Source organism: Pygoscelis adeliae, unplaced genomic scaffold, assembly GCF_000699105.1.
Source record: "Pygoscelis adeliae isolate BGI_AS28 unplaced genomic scaffold, ASM69910v1 Scaffold247, whole genome shotgun sequence".
NCBI classification, from domain to species: Eukaryota; Metazoa; Chordata; class Aves; order Sphenisciformes; family Spheniscidae; genus Pygoscelis; species Pygoscelis adeliae.
The window spans coordinates 759,369-775,760 of record NW_008825316.1 but is presented as its reverse complement, the minus strand read 5'-3'; the positions used below and the strand labels follow the sequence as shown (position 1 = coordinate 775,760).

Genomic DNA, 16,392 nt, shown 5'->3' with positions numbered 1-16,392 from the left:
ATTATTCCAATTTACAAGAAGGGTGTGAGGGAAGACCCAGGAAACCACAGACCCATTAGCCTAACCTCAGTACCTGGAAAAATTATGGAAAAGATCATACTGGCTGCTATTGAAAGCACTGGGTGCTTTGAGAAAACAGGTTCACAAAGGAAAAGTCCTCTCTAACTAATCTGATATCCTTCTACAATAAGGTTACCTGCCTAGTGGATGAAAGGAAGGTGGTGGATGTAATTTTCCTGGTTCTTAGAAAGAATTTTGATACTGTCTCTCACAGCATCCTTCTGGACAAGTTGTCCATTGTGAGACGAGCAGGTTCATGGTGTGCTGGGTGAAGAACTGGCTGAAGGGCAGAGCTCAAAGAATTGTAGTGAATGGGGCTACATCTGGCTGGTGACTGGTCATCGGCAGTGTTCCTCAGGGCTCAATCCTAGAGCCAGTTCTGTTCAATATGTTTATCAATGATCTGGAGGCAGGAGTTGAATGCACCATTAGCAAGTTTGCTGATGATGGGAGGTGCTATTGACTCTCTTGAGGGACAAGATGCTTTGCAGAGGGATCTAGATAGACTGGAGCACTGGGCAATCATTAGTGGCATGAAATTTAACAAGAAGAGATGCTGGATTCTGCACCTGGGATGGAGTATTATCAGGCACAAGTATAAATTGTGAGAGGAGTGACTGGAAAGCAGCTCTGCAAAAAGGGATCTTGGGGTGCTGGTTGACAGCAGGCCCAATAGGAGTCAGCAGTGTGCCCTGACAGCCAAGAGGGCAAACTGCATCCTGGGGTGCATTAAACACAACATAACCAGACGGTCAAGAGAGGTGATTGTCCTGCTGTATTCAGTGTTGGTGCGGCCTCACCATGAGTATTGTGTGCAGTTCTGGGCCCCACCATTTAAGAAGGATGTGAAGGTCCTTGAATGTGTCCAGAGGAGGGCAAGAAAGCTGGTGACAGGGCTGGAAGGCATGTCCTATGAGGAGCGGCTAAGGACTCTCGGTTTGTCTAGTTTGGAGAAAAGGAGGCTGAGAGGCAACCTCATTGCTCTCTACAGCTTCCTGAGGAGGGGATGTGGAGAGGGAGGTGCTGATCTCTTCTCCCTGGGATCCAGAGATAGGACATGTGGGAATGGTTCAAAACTGTGTCAGGGGAGGTTCAGACTTGATATTAGGAAACATTTCTTTACAAAGAGGGTGTTCAAAACCTGGAACAGGCTTCCTTAGAGAGGTGGTCAATGCCCTATGCCTGTCAGTGTTTAAGAGGCATTTGGACAATGCTTTTAATAACATGATTTAACTTTTTGTCAGCCCCAAAGTGGTCAGGCAGTTAGACTAGATGATTGTTGTAAGTCTCTTCCAACTGAAATTATCCTATCCTATCCTATCCTACTTTTGAGACGTGACTGGAGAAAAACTCGAAAATTGTACTATAGAGCACAATGTCAGAAATTTTAGCAAATAACTTGGGTAATACATTAAGCTGCTGTTCTTTCACCGTCTTAGTTGTTAACTGTAAAGATTCTACTTATTCATATCTTGTTTCCAGAAAAGATTTTATAATATAAATTTTTCTCCCTCTTTTTCTTTTTTTTTTCCTATTACTGATTTTATTAGGGCAATATAAGGAAGTCAGTGTTTAGTCCATAGAATGTTCTACACATTTCAAACGATGAAAAATAACAGAAGTATTTCATATATTGTCTGACTGGCAGCCTTGTGCTAGTAAATATTAGCAATTTGTATTCTTGGTGAGAAAAAGAACCTGATAAAATCATATATTTTACTGTATAGCTCAAGTATCATAATGCTTTTGAATGTGAAATTGTGGCACAGTAATTTAAGTAATAGTTTTGTTTAAAATACTGTGCTTAAAAGGAATTAGACCTTCTGAAATGAAATAAAATAAAAAAAAACCTCCAACAAAGCACTATAAAGTAACTCAGATAAAACTCAATTTTCATTTATCTAAAGAACTGTATATAGTAAAGGGGAGTATGGGTTTATTTGACAAATGTAATTCAGTAGGTGAAGTAAGAATATATGAGAAGCTTTGTTGAATAAGAACAAACATCTGTATAGTCGACTACTCTGTTTTTGGACAGGAGACACACCAGAAGGTAAGGTAACAGTCAGCCTTTCGGGGCTCTGAAAACTGTTGGTCATCAGACTGGCTGAACAAGAAGGGCATTCTTATCATCTCCTTTTAGCTCTTCAGACCTATCTAAAGCATTAGATTCCATGGCGTGTTTTGAGAGTGATTTCTACAGTTTCATTATGCAGCCTGAGAAAAGTTTAATTTTCCCTTACTGTATTTAAATGTGCTGCAATGATATTGTAAATTGCTAAATTGCTGTTCTCAGATTTTGTATTTTGACCCTTTTCTCTCCTCCTAGCACTGACTATTTCACCCCCTGGCACTTCTTTTCTAGATGAGGAGCCTTCCCTCACTGTCTGAAAGGATTAATTCTATCACCATCATGCTCACAGCCCATCTCCATATCTCTTCTAGGTATATTGCCTTTTTTCTGAGATTGTAAAGCAAGCTACACATAACAGACAAGAATTCTGATACAGACTTAGTGACATAATGTTGCATGTATGCTCTCCACTACTTGCTCAGGTTTTAACACCCTATTTGTTTTTGACTGCTACTGAGCTGATTTACTCATTGAACTATATAAATACAAGAACTTTACTTATGCCAATAAAAAGCTGTGTTGCTACCTTTAAAATAAAGAGAGGTTATCTGATTTATGCTAAGAGCAGATCAACACTGGGCATCTTTAGGTGCAGATTTATTTAAGTGCAGATTTATTTACGAGTGCAGATGGAAAGATTTGTTTGTATAGTTAAATACTCATTACATACAAAGCAGCTGCTTATAACTGCCTGGGGTGAAAATGCTGATTGGTATATATTATTCCAACAGAACTACAACCAGAAAGGCCTTTTCACTGGTAAGAATCAAGTTGAGCATCTGCATGTCCTATAGTTTAGAGTAACAGTTCCCAGCCCTCACTGGCCTCTGGGCAATATTACACAAGGAAAACCCTGTGGGCAGCATCAATTTTTGCTCTCCCTATTACCTTCAGTTTTAATTTTTCATTTTCTGTGGCTTCCAGTAATATTGCTGTCTCTTGCAGGCAACATGTTCCTAGAGAGCTGAACATGAAGGAGGAGCATGCTGAGAAAGTCAGTGATTTTCTCACTCCAATTCCACATAGTCATTTGCACAGCCTCTGTATCATGAAGTGATTCTGCCTGGAAGGGACCACTTGTGCCTTGATAAATCTGGTGTCGATCAGAACTACTATGTACAAGGACAAGCTGACACGTAAATGTTGATGCTTGTCAACACCATGCACAGTGTTGTGTGCCTGTTCCATGCCTATTAATCTATTTTACCTAATGTGTGTGTATATACCTACATGTACAGGAAATCTCTTTCTCTTAAGGGATAAAACTGCAAAAAAGCTGAAGAGAAAATTTCTTTTGGATAAGAGACACTTAAATATTGTTTTTGAGTTATTACTTATGGTTTGTATTCATAGACCAGCTACTTTAGAGAGAGATGTTCACCCTCAGCAAGGTACATTGGAGCTCACATCTCCTCTGCATGAATGCAAAGGGTGAAGCGTTTGATCCTGTCTTCAGTTTCTCTCAGCCATGTTGCTGAGTTCGAATTTTTCCTCTATGGCTCTTCCAGACCTAATAATTCTTTGAGGTTTGTCCTCTTTTTATTTTCTATTCCTTGATTTTTTTTCTTTTCTTTTATTTGTTTCTCTGGTTTTGCTCATCAAGCCTTCCCCAGCTAAGAAAATAAATTCTCTCCCCCTTATGGTCTCTCCTCTATGATGGACTCACCAGGTGCCTTTCCTTTCTTGTGGAAGAATATATATGTGGAAAAGGTATTTTTTAATTCACCAGCCGGAAAAAAGGAGCAGGAGAGGCTAAAATGTATTTTTTCCTGGGCAGATCCATCAGCTTAGCCTCAGATCCTGGGGGTCTCAATTTACAAACTTTATCTTGACAGTATACAGTCACTAAAAAATGAAAGCAGTATTGGAATGTTTTTTGAGACGTTGCCAACATGCATATTCACACTTCAACCTCTTCTTTCTGCTCCTAATCTCTTTTGCTTTTGCTGTGTATTATTCTTTATAATATAATAAGAGGATTTGAGAGTGGACTGCGGTACTGTGCCTCTTAAGCGCATTTGTGGCATGTAGGAAGTTTAGCTGCAGCTGAAGTTCTCTGGCTTCAGTGCATGGGAATATTCATCTGTACAGTGTGACTGTGCATATGGACAAAAAGCCTCAAAGAATATCCACTTACTAACAAGTAACCATCCTTTCTTTTCCACAGACACTTCAGGCAAATCAGAGTGGATCCACTAAAAGCAATAGATCAATCTTTCTTCATGTGTTGTCTCTTTACTATTGGGTTCTTGTTTTCTTTAAATAAAATAAATAATCTAGCTTGGAAATCCATGTTTTCTGTTTCTGTACCCAACAGACAAACTAATAAGGCATCCAAAATACAAATGCAGATATAAAAAAAACCCTATCCAAATCAAATGCAACAAAAACTATAAATACAAGTAATTAATCAAACATATTAAATGTGGCACGCACTTTTGACTCAAAAATTACTCTGATGTTGATATTTTTAAGGCTCTGATTGCAGGAAATGCTTCTTTCTCATGAAAGAAATTTGGAGCATGTGGTAGAAAGATTTGAATTACGAAAGATGCTGTTTTCAGTTAATAAGACACTCTCTCAGTTTCCAAAAAGAGGAAGATCTAATTTTCCTTCACTTCTGCCATTCTCAATAGCAGAGACATTTAATCAACCAATCAAGAAGAGCCTCCCATTTTTTCACCCAGTAACATGAAGCGGGAGTATTACGTCAAGGTTACTCGTTTCCATGTTAACACTGACATATTTTAGATAAACCTAGGATTAACAAATATTGAAACATGGCTAATCTGTTTTTTGTTTAATAAGGCATAACACAACTGTTTCTGTTAGTAAGTTAGGACTTTTGTGCTACATTTTCTTTTTCATTTCATCTGGCATTTGTTCCACTTGGTAGTTGAAACTGGTGTGAGATGGCTGGCCCTTGCTTGGAGGGATATGATTGCAAGCTTAAAACAACACATACTGTTTGACCACCTAGTGAAATACTCAGGGTCTGGGGTTTTTTTGGTTGGTTGGGTTGGGGTTTTTATGTGTGAAAGTAATTATGCATGTTTTCATTTATTATTTTATCACCTTTTCCTGTTTGAAATTGCCATTATTATGTTTAGAACACAGAGAAACTCAGATACCAATATATAGTTTCCTAAAAACATCAATGCAAATGTTTCAAAAGAGTCTTTTAACCATTATTGACTGAAATTAGTTGTGGTCTTTGGATGTTTTCAGACTTCATGATACTTGACTGTTCACTTGATATTTTTGATGTACCATAAAGATGAATTTGAAAATTGCAGAAAAAAAAAGGAGAAGAGGTGGATCATGACAAGCTGATGTTAGCTTTGCTATGCAAGGAGAGGAAAGAATTACCTGGATTTCCCCAGAATTCTGGGATTGCAATGGCAGCCAATGTTAGGGAGGAATTATATACATGAGATGAGAACAAGTTTGCACCATAAAATTATATAATACTGACAAAAAGGAGTAGATAAAAAAGAAACATTCATGGAAGAAAAGAGAAAAAAATACAATTGTAAGATTTCTTTTCAGCAATAGTCATATTTAATATTTTCCTGCACCTGTTAGTGATTTTAAGAGCTAATGACATTGTGGTAGAATGCAGATAGGGATGAGAGCTAGTCAAAGTACTTCTGATACAAATGGTTTAATTACACTGATATTTTTGTCAAAAAATATAGTGTGCTAGTTTCAATGACCCTTTTCAGTTACACTGGGAAAAGGTCAAAGCATTCCTTTTGAAGAACATACCGGGTTCTGTTTCTGTGTTGTTTGGATTACTTTCATTAGATTGCGTATGAATATAACAACTATATATCTTATTTTTATAATCTGATAAAAACTAACCAAAATTACTGTATTTAATGAAATGTTTTAATGATACCTAAATTGTCCTTCCTTGCGGATATCCATGTTTTATTATGTTCTTTTATTAGCTAGCACTAGTATTTGCAATAACATTATCTGAGATTAAGATCTCTTCCTCCTGTAGTATTACTTGAAGACAAATTGTATTATAATCCAAGTAAGATGCCTGGACTTTGTGGAACAAAAAGGGAAAAATGTAGTTGCCAAACACTGAGTAAATAAGGTAGTTTGCAAGCAAGGATGAAATGTACACACAGGACCATATGAATTTTCAAATCAAGAATGCAATGAGAAGACAATACATTTGCATTCTGTGTGAACTGAAGAGATCTTATTTCAATCCTTATTGATGCGTACAAACTGTAGTGATGCTGTGCCTCATGCAGAGTCCTGGTCCTGTCATTGCCTTTTCAGAAAATCTTGTAAAATGACAATCTGTTATTCCCAGGAATTTTAGCAATTGTATTGTGAATAGCATTGCATAATTTTTCATAATAAAACTTTCAAAAATGAATCTAATTTCAGGTCATGCAATAAACACCAAGTGTGCTCTATACTTATTTCAAAGCTACAAGAAAATATATCAGTTTTTCAGTGAACATGAAATGAGTTTCAAAGTTTATGGGCTTTTGCTCATTTCACTCTAACTTTACTAGGGACAACTATGTGATTTGGAGTGAAAATTACAACAGGATGTTTTTTCATAACCTCAGTCTTAAAATGAAAACCAAATTTGGTTATTGCAGGTAATGTTACTGACTCAGGAAATACATACTGTGTGAACTGAAGCCAAAATGTAAATCATAGTGTCCACCCTACAAATCTTCAAAGTCAACTTGCTCATTGCTCTAGTCACAGCACAGCTGTGTGGGAATTCTTGGCATCCAGAAGCACTCCATTTTCATTCCATCTCAATATTTAAGAGCAGAAATCTTTTAAGGCAGTCCTGCAATACTCATTTAGAGTTAATAACCAGTTCTCCTGGGGTCTGGCATTGTGGGGAGAGGAAGAATGCTGTATTTTAGTATTGCAGCTGTAGTGCAATAAAGAGCACTACCAAAAAAAACCAAAAAAAAATTCTATAACATTACTTTTCCTTCTGCTGGAAATAAATAGCAAAACATACTTCATTAGGCTGAGTAGAGAATAGCATTGAAGAGTATAACCACACTATCTTTATAAGGTGCTGGAGAGGCGATGATGTATCTGAAAGGTCAGGATCCTGAAGTAGTGCTGAGTGCTGAAGGGAACATGCTCAATAGAAATCTTTACCTTTTTTTTTTTTTCATATCTAAAGCTTAAAAAATACCCACCCATTCCTGTTGTAAGTAGCTTGTGATTTTTAATTAAAAAATTGATAATTATCTTTCTAGGCCCCTACAACAAAAGAGAGCTAGACTAATAGACTAATATGTCAGTTAAGAAAAGAAAACAGAATAGAAAACTGGCTTTGATTTTTGCTGTAAATTTTGGAGAAGACTACTTCTAATCATAAAATAATGTCTACATATTTAATTCTGACTACCACTTGTTCCTTGTCTAAGTGCTAGACTTTCTTCAGGAAGTAATAGAAAATAATTTTTTTTAACAGAGATAATAAAAAGGGAATTTCCCCATGCATTTCCTTTTCAGGGAAAGGTTGTATAGAGAACTACATCATGTTTGCATATAGTACAAGCCATGCGCAAATCTGTACCTGTTTGCAAATAGGTTCAACTTTTGATGGCTGTATAGGACTTCAGAGGCCACGTCTTCAAGTTTATTCTTCTTTTCTGAAAGCCTAAAGGTCTAATTTCCTTGGCTGTCTGACAGTTTTTCTCTAGAAGTTACAGTTGGTAACTGCTTTCTTTAGAAAGCAGAAAAAGAAGGACCACTCAGATTAGCAGCTATATCTTTTGCAACAGTGAAAGAATAGCTTGCAATAGCCTTAATTTTCTAGTAAGCAGAGCAAAGTGGTTACATAGGAACAAAAATTTAAATCCTTAGCATTTGGTACTTTTTTCAAATCTACTTTCACAGACCTGCATTGACAAAGCTAATTTAGGTTTTTGATGTTTCTATAAGAAGTTTCCTCAGTTTTCAGTACTCAAAGTTCTGGTATTATCTTGGGTAAATCTTGACAGTTCCATACAGTTCCATACACAGAAGAAGAAAAAATGTTTGGATAAATGTTATGACCTATGTGTTTATGTTTATGTCTTTTAGGTAATGTTGCACATACTTGGAAACTGAAAACTGACTCATTTCTGTTTTAGTCTTTCTTTTTAGCCACCAACATTTGAAAATGAGGTTGGTACTTTTTGTTGTTGTTGTTGTTGTTGTTTAATGTTTATTCACCAGCAAAACCAGAATGGTATCAATCTAAGCAATAACAATTTTCACAGATCATTCTGAAACATGAAGTTAAGTACATCAAGGTCCATTGCTGAATGAAGGATCATTTATAATAGTTGCTGTTATTTGTTCATTATTTTAATGTTCTGTAACAGTCAAACATTCCAGACTCTGAAAGCATTTTAAAATAGAATTCACATTGAGTACTCTCCAAAATTCTTTAAAATATAAGACAATCTCAGGAAATTCAAACTTCTTACATATTTTTAAACATATTTTCAGTGAAGAGCTTCAATTTATTTTCCTTAACCTCTTTGTGATATGCAGTAACCTGATTAAAGTCTATTGCCTTTGCTTTGGAGATAATAGGTTTCACTTAAGAGAGAGCATGCCCTCTGCCAAAGGGCTATAAAGAGAAAAAGTGCTCTGAAGTACATAGGCATTGATGACTGTGCTGGTTTTGGCTGGGATAGAGTTAATTTTCTTCCTAGTAGCTGGTATAGTGCTGTGTTTTGGATTTAGTATGAGAACAATGTTGATAACACACTGATGTTTTAGTTGTTGCTAAGTAGTGCTTACACTAGTCAAGGACTTTTCAGCTTCCCGTGGTCTACCGACTGAGAAGGCTGGAGGTGCACAAGAAGCTGGGAGGGGGCACAGCCAGGACAGTTAACCCAAGCTAGCCAAAGGGATATTCCATACCATGTGATGTCATGCTCAGTACATAAACTGGGGGAAAGCTGGCCAGGGGGACCGCTGCTCAGGGACTGGCTGGGCATTGGTCGGCAGGTGGTGAGCAAATGCATTGTGCATTACTTGTTTTGTATATTTTTATTATTATTACTATTATTATTACTATTATTATTATTATAATATTTTATTTTATTTCAATTATTAAACTGTTCTTATCTCAACCCACAAGTTTTCTCACTTTTTTTTTTGGGGGGGGGATGAGCAAGTGCCTGTGTGGTGCCCAGCTGCCGACTGAGGTTAAACCACGACAATGACTTAGATGGAAAAATACTATATGTTATTTCCTTAAATCAAATCCTTGGCCATGAATCTGGCAGATATGTATTCTAAAGATCTAAAAATGATAGGCCTTTATATTTGTTAACCACATGCAGTCTCGAGCCATACATTTCAATAAGGCATTGAGTGGTGAGTAATAATGAAGCACTGAACTTTAAAAAAACTTGCTCGAATAGGTTTTACAAACATTTCAGAGAAAACATAGAGACAGATTTTAAATAGTTTTTGCAGTGTAACAAGTTATTACTTAAATCCTCCAAAGAGCTATGCTGAAATCTCTGGTGTTCAGACTGTTCATTTATGATCTGAAAAAGGAAGTGACTAGTTAGCTGATGGTATAGAATTAATTCATAGTAGTAAAATATCCTGTTCCAGCCCAATGGAGGTGGATGTTGCTGTTCCCCTTTCCAGGTCTGACAAGGAGGAAGAATAACATGTAATCCAGAGAGAAACATGCTTAGACAAACAAGCACATGCATGCACGTGGACACAGATGACTGAAGTTCACCAGGGAAACACACCTACACCCCAATCCCACCAGTTGCTGTCTCCCAGACCTATGGATCTGGCACTGAGACATCTTTCCCCCTCCCCATGTAGAAAGTGAGATCACACAGGAAATATTTAGGAATAAGATGTAACAAGAAGACAGGGCAGATGACAATGATGAGGTGTAGGGCTCAGCCAGACAAGCCAGACAAGCATGTTTACCTGTGCCTGCCCAGGGGGCACTGGCCCCCCTCATCCCTCTTCTCTCCATTTATCCATGCTTTTTCTTCCTCTCATTGGCTTTCATCTCTCCCTTTCTCCTACCTTGTCTCCTGTATCATGCCCCTAATTACTTTTTCCCCATTCAATCTCAGTTTTGATATGTTGAAATTTGGTATTTACAGTACTGTTACCAAGGACATCTTGGCATTATATGGTATCACTGGTACAGTTACCCAGGAGCTGTTGGCCTTGCAAGATTGTACTCCTGAAGGATTCCCAATGATCCCCTAGAATTATCTGTGAAGCTTGGCTGTCGCTCCCATACATAGCCCCCCTCTACCACCTGTGATATCTGGCCGTCCCTCATGGTGCTCTTTGTAACTCTTGTGAGCTTCTCTCTCTGTTATCTACTGTGCCCAGCAATTTTTCATGTCAGCTGCAGCAGTTTCCCATGGTCTGCTCAGTTAGTTAAAACTCAGGCCAGGGCGTAGTCATTTGCCTGCATAACTTAACAGTTATGCCATGGTGCTAACACATGAATCTGAAATAGTGATTTCCCTTCTTGGAAAGCTATAGTAAAACTAAAAGGGAAGAATGAGAAGAGTTGACAAAGATACTGAATGATATCCATAGAGAGGAACCAAAGAAACTAGCCTCTTCAGCTAGAAAAGGAAAAAAAATTGAAGGAATATTATAGGATATAAAAATCAGATTTAAAAAATAGAGAAAAATATAATTCTGTTGATACAAGAATGGGGAGCATTGAGTAAAATTATCAGGCAACAGATTGAAAGAAGGCATAAAGAGGTACCTTTTACATGCAAAAAAGTTTTTGGTGCTATTTTGGGAGCTAGCACTATGTCAGAATTTGTACAATCTGCCTGCAGAGGCTGCTTGTGAGCTGGCCTACAAAAAAGAGTGAACATCTGTTTTCTGTGGGTGGTCTGAAGTCCATGGATTTTTACAGATCTCTTGCTATGGTATGAGCCATTGTCATGCTGGGTGGCATTTGAGATACAGTAAAATAATATAAAGATAAATTGTTATTTATATAGCTATGTGACCAAGAAAATAAAACATCTTCCAAGTGACACATGCTATAATTGACCTGACTGCCTGAAGTTGTTGACTTCCCAGCACTCCTTCATCTGCTACCTCCAGTCCCAATGAACAGCTATTGCAGCCAAAATCAGCCAGTGAAAGATGATTAATAATTTCATTGTTTTCAGCAACAATGGACTAAAATGTTCTGTTTTAATCAGAAGAGGAAGTTTTCCTAACTGCAACTGGGACTGTATAGGGTTAGAGCTGTCTGCATTTTGATTCATCATTTTTAATCAAATATAAATCAAAGTTTGACTGGTCTATTTTTGGTTGTACTTAAGGGGAAAGGAAGATGTTAACTCTCTCTGTTTGAAATTTCCTGTTCTTCAGTACAACTTTGAGACTGAAGATAGCACCAAGAGAATATATTCATCGCTATTTATTCAGCCTTTTTGCTCAAGAATCTTACAAGGTAAAAAACATTCATCAACAAGAATGAACCCTGACAATAAAATACAGAAATTAATCTCAGCATTCTGTAAGATTAATAGTTAGTTAGATAGTTAGCTAGTTTCTGAATGTCTCCAAAATAGTCTCTGTTGTCTGAAATAACTGTTAGGGAAGGAGGGGTGTGCTGATGTGACAAAAAGTATTAGTGAAAAATTATGGTTCTTGGTTCAGATTCCTGTATAAACTTGGATGAAATTCCTGAAGAAATTTAACTAGGCCACATTTCTATAGCTGCAAAAATAACAGTAATGATTACTCACTTTTAGCTTTAGTTCAATGTGTATGTCCTATAGAAGTTCTTTGGAAAAGGGAATCTCTGTGAGTTTATAGCTGCCATGATGCAGCTATTTAGAAAATGAAGCCACAGACTTGTTCATGGTTCTCTAGATTCAGCTGCATGAATACTGTTTTCTATGACAAAACCTGGTTTAAAATACTAGACATTAAGTATCTCCCCCAGTAATATTATAGGAAGCATTTCCCAGGTCCACTACAGAGATGAAAAATATTATCTTCAGTTGGCTTTGGATCAAGGTTTTAGTCTGTGAGTTTGACTTTCCTTTGCCTTTCATGAAAATGTTAGTTGACATTAAGCAGATTTGAATTTGACCAATGGGTCATAAAATCCTTTTGGGTTGCTAGTCAGCTTCCATACAGGTAAATGATAGTATAAAGAGGACTTTGACAAGGACTTTGAATTTTGCACAGAAGAACTATCCAGTATTATTTTATTCTGGTGTTAAGACAAATAGAAATTTTGTGCATTATTTTTAATTGAATGGACTCATGCCAAATACCTGACTGTCATAAATTCTTTTTCCTAATGAAAAGGAGAATTAAGTCCCAAATGCTGCTGGCAGCTTAAGCTAAAAAAAGAAAACCAATTAAGCTCAGATTAAAATAATTTTCCATTCCAGGAAAATCTGAGAATTCAAAGGTGTTTTTTTTTTTCTCTCATAGCAAGACTCCATAATCTAAAAATAAAAAATTGATTACCCAATAGTGGGGAAAAGGTAAGCTTAGATAAATCTAAATGTTCTCTCGATAATTTTGAAATATAGGGTATTTATATAGATTTAAACGAATTTATTTTACTGCAGTACTATATTATTATTTATTATTTTATTATGATTTTATAGTAATATGTGTCAATATTTAGAACATTTTAAAGGCATAATTTCTTTTGCAATTGTTCAGTCTGTGTACTTTACTGTTTCAGATTTTTTACTTTCTTTCACCTTAGACAAGTCATCAGTATCTCCAAAAGGCTTTTTGAAATGTTTCTAATGAGCTGTAGAAATTACAGCCATGTCTGTTTGTGTAAACTCATGGTAAAACCTTTTGCCAATATAAATCTTACTGAGTTTTAGGTTCTCACTTACCCCATAACTTTTGGAATTTCTTTAATACCAAGTACATTGTTCCCTTTAATCCTGGCTATTAATATCCTATAACTTTATTCCTGAAATAAAAGAGTCCGACAACTGACACTATGGGACAATTCATTCACATGACATGAAAGGAATTTTTCTTTCCTTTTTTTCTTTTGTTGTTGTTGTTGCATAGCACAGGCTTGACATAGACAGCTGTAGGTTTTGTATTTATACAAAACATTGCATGCAAATAATACTAGAAACTGCAAGGTCAGAAAGACTCGGAAACTTTTTGCCTAGTGTAATCAATTGGGTTTTGTTCAGAGAAGTTCAGGATCTTCCTTAGCTGCAGCTATGGGAAAATGTTATCAAATTCTCTTCTATCTGAAGAGTTTAATTCCACATCATTAGATTATTGATTATGCTTTCCATTTTTATAATTCTACGTGATTAAACCTAAATACAGTACAATGCTTTCCTTTCTCAACCTTGACCATCATTGAAATTAGTCAGTTGTATTAAACAGTAGACAAAGCAGTTTAATCATTAGTGGATGAGGTCTTTTCTATGTAAATGTTCATGTTCCTGAGCTAAATGCAAAGACTATGGCTGTTTCTGAGATACCTAACTTTGGTTAATTACCTTAAGTTTGTTCATCGACTAGTGAGGCAAACAAAATGAAGCCTTCTAAAACTCCTGGGCTTATCAGAATGTTAAAATAACTTTTAAATTAAGATAGCAGGTAAGAATTTACCTTTTGATCTTTGAAACCACTCATCATTTACAAAGAAAAGGAAGCTCTAAGTGAGGGAAAACAGCTTATTTCTTTATCAAGGAGTTTAGATCCTCAAAAGGGCACCACTCACATCAAGTAGGGCTTTTTAATTAAAAAGCCCTACTAAACAAGTGCTAAATCTTTCTGTGCAAGTATTTATATTCAGTGAGCAGCACTTTTTGCCTTTGTTAGACATTGATTAATATCATAGGCATCTCACATGCAACATTTTAGGAAGATCATTAAGTCTGATTATTGAGTCTGGGAGCAGGACACAGAGCCACAGTAGTTGTTGCAGAGTTTCCAGGCTTCTTCTTCAGGGTCTTCTGGTGGCTGCTGGGGGTGAGGGTTCACTTCTGCAGTGTGCTGAGCAAGATGAGAGCCTTGCTCGCTGCTGGCTGGGTAGGAAGAGCCTGCACCTTCTCCATTGAAGGCTGTGTAACACAGTGATATGCCATGCATTGTGTCCAACGTGAGCTGGAGACAGAGTGTCCTTAGCACATCACAGACCTTGACCAGAAAGAGCTCCTGAGAGAGGATATGGATGTCCAGGTCTTGGCTGCACTGTGTGCTGGCTGGCTTCATTGGGGACAGTGCTGGCTTCATCTGTGGGAGGTGTGCTCTAGTCAAGATGCTGATGCAGCAGGTGCAGGAGTTGTGAGAAGTGGTGATCACTGGGGAGGATGAACAAGATCAATAGGGTCTTTGCAGAAATGCAACAGGGCCAAGAACCTGAACCTGCATTGCTAAGAAGGAGGAAAGCAGGGGACAGCTGACAAATGGAAACTCCTGAGATGTGGGAGTCTGGAAACTCCCTACTTTTGGTAACACATGTAAATATGCTTCTCTACCTCTGGTTCTGCAGAGGGTACTGCCAGTGGAGGGGCCTTGAGTGCATCAGGAGTGACTACAAGGCTCTGGAGGTGAAGGTCAAGGCAGTGGGGATATCTCCTTGATCCTGCTGGTGCAGGCAAAGGGCATGAGGAGAAGCAGGTTGATCCTGCTGGCTGATGCCTGCTTCTGCTCCCTCACCACAGCTTTTGAGGAAATATTGGCCCTGATACATGAATAGGGGTACATCTATTGTTTCACCTCTCTCTTTAATAGCCATTGCACTAGAATGGAAATCTTGATCTAGATAAAGAATTATGTTATTGATATTAAAAATCCTGCCAGCACACTCACTCATGACAGTTGTTAAGGAAAAGATGGTACATTCTTTCTGGGATTTTTTTTTTCCCCAGATATAGTGCTTAAAAAACTTCAGCAGTTTTTAACAACTGTATTAGTATTTTTTCCTATTAATATTAACCTATGTTGCTGGATTTTTTAATTGCCTTTTCTTAATCACATCTCTTTGGTCAAGATTAACATTTGGCAGCAAAGTGGACTGGGCAATAATTATTTAGGAATTGTTTGCTTGTACTTCCACACCATTCAAAAAGATCTGTATGTTCATGCTTGCATGACAAAGTATTGAGTTCAAATATTCACTTATTTGAAAAGTAGCACAGACTAGAATACACTCTCTCAAGGGCTGTGCTTAAAAAAATTAATAAAATAAAAAAAAAATCTTCATCTAGATTGGAGGCTTGTATGCTATTTTCTCTCTTTCTGGTCTTCTCTTAATTGGAATTTGTTCTCATATGTTCTAGACTTCTAAAATCTTTTCTGCATTCCAGATATGCTAAAACAAAATTAAATACAATCAAAACCTGTCAATCCTCATTGTTTACTACCTCCTATTCCTTTTCTTTTACAAATAACTTAAGGCATCAATATGCATTTGTGAATTTTAAACCTCTAGTACCTCCACTTAAAAGTAACAATCCTTCATTAGGAAAAACTTGCTTTTTTGTTGTTGGTAGTTTTTTGGATTTTTTTTAAAGCTTTGTCTGATTATAAATCTCAGGACATCCTTTTGGGAAAATAAATACCCTTAGTGAACAATACACAGTCATTCGATTCCAGTAGTCTTTCATGAAGTTGTCATCTTAATTCAGCACAAAAGTGCCATTCAAAATAAGAAGAAATAAAATAATGAAAAATGTTTGGTATTTTTTTTCCCACAAATACTTCCTTTAGGGAAAACAACAAAAAAAAGTAATCACAGCTCCTGTCTTAGCCTTCCCTACCTTTAAACACAAAGAGTTCTTTCCCTTAGATGATGAAAGAAGACTGTGGTGTCTTATCAGATGAGATATTGATGTTCTCCAAGAAGTTTAAGTAAAGAAATTTAAAAATGTGGTGTGGTAAGTGCAATTCTTCAGGGTTTGCCACAGCTATAGAATGTATCTTTTCCATTAGTTGAGGAACTACCTTATTTCTGTCCAGGGGAAATACTCCCAACAGAGCAGTGCTTGTAAAAGGATGAAGCTGTGTCCTGGTTTTGGCAGGGATAGAGTTAATTTCCTTCCTAGTAGCTGGTACAGTGCTGTGTTTTGGATTTAGGGTGAGAACAATGTTGATAACTCACCGATGTTTTAGTTGTTGCTAGGTAGTGTTTACACTAGTCAAGGACTTTTCAGTTTCTC

At 37.0% G+C, this 16,392-nt stretch overlaps 1 protein-coding gene across 1 annotated transcript in view; it reads left to right on the top strand.

Moving 5' to 3' along the window:
• The window catches only part of LOC103922183, a 33,045-nt gene extending 22,598 nt beyond the window's left edge, over positions 1-10,447 (top strand). Inside the window, exon 2 of the mRNA XM_009330272.1 lies at positions 10,309-10,447. Within this exon, the coding sequence (XP_009328547.1) occupies positions 10,309-10,447 (139 nt within the window). The remainder of the gene's footprint in view (positions 1-10,308) is intronic.
• Positions 10,448-16,392: the final 5,945 nt, after the last annotated feature.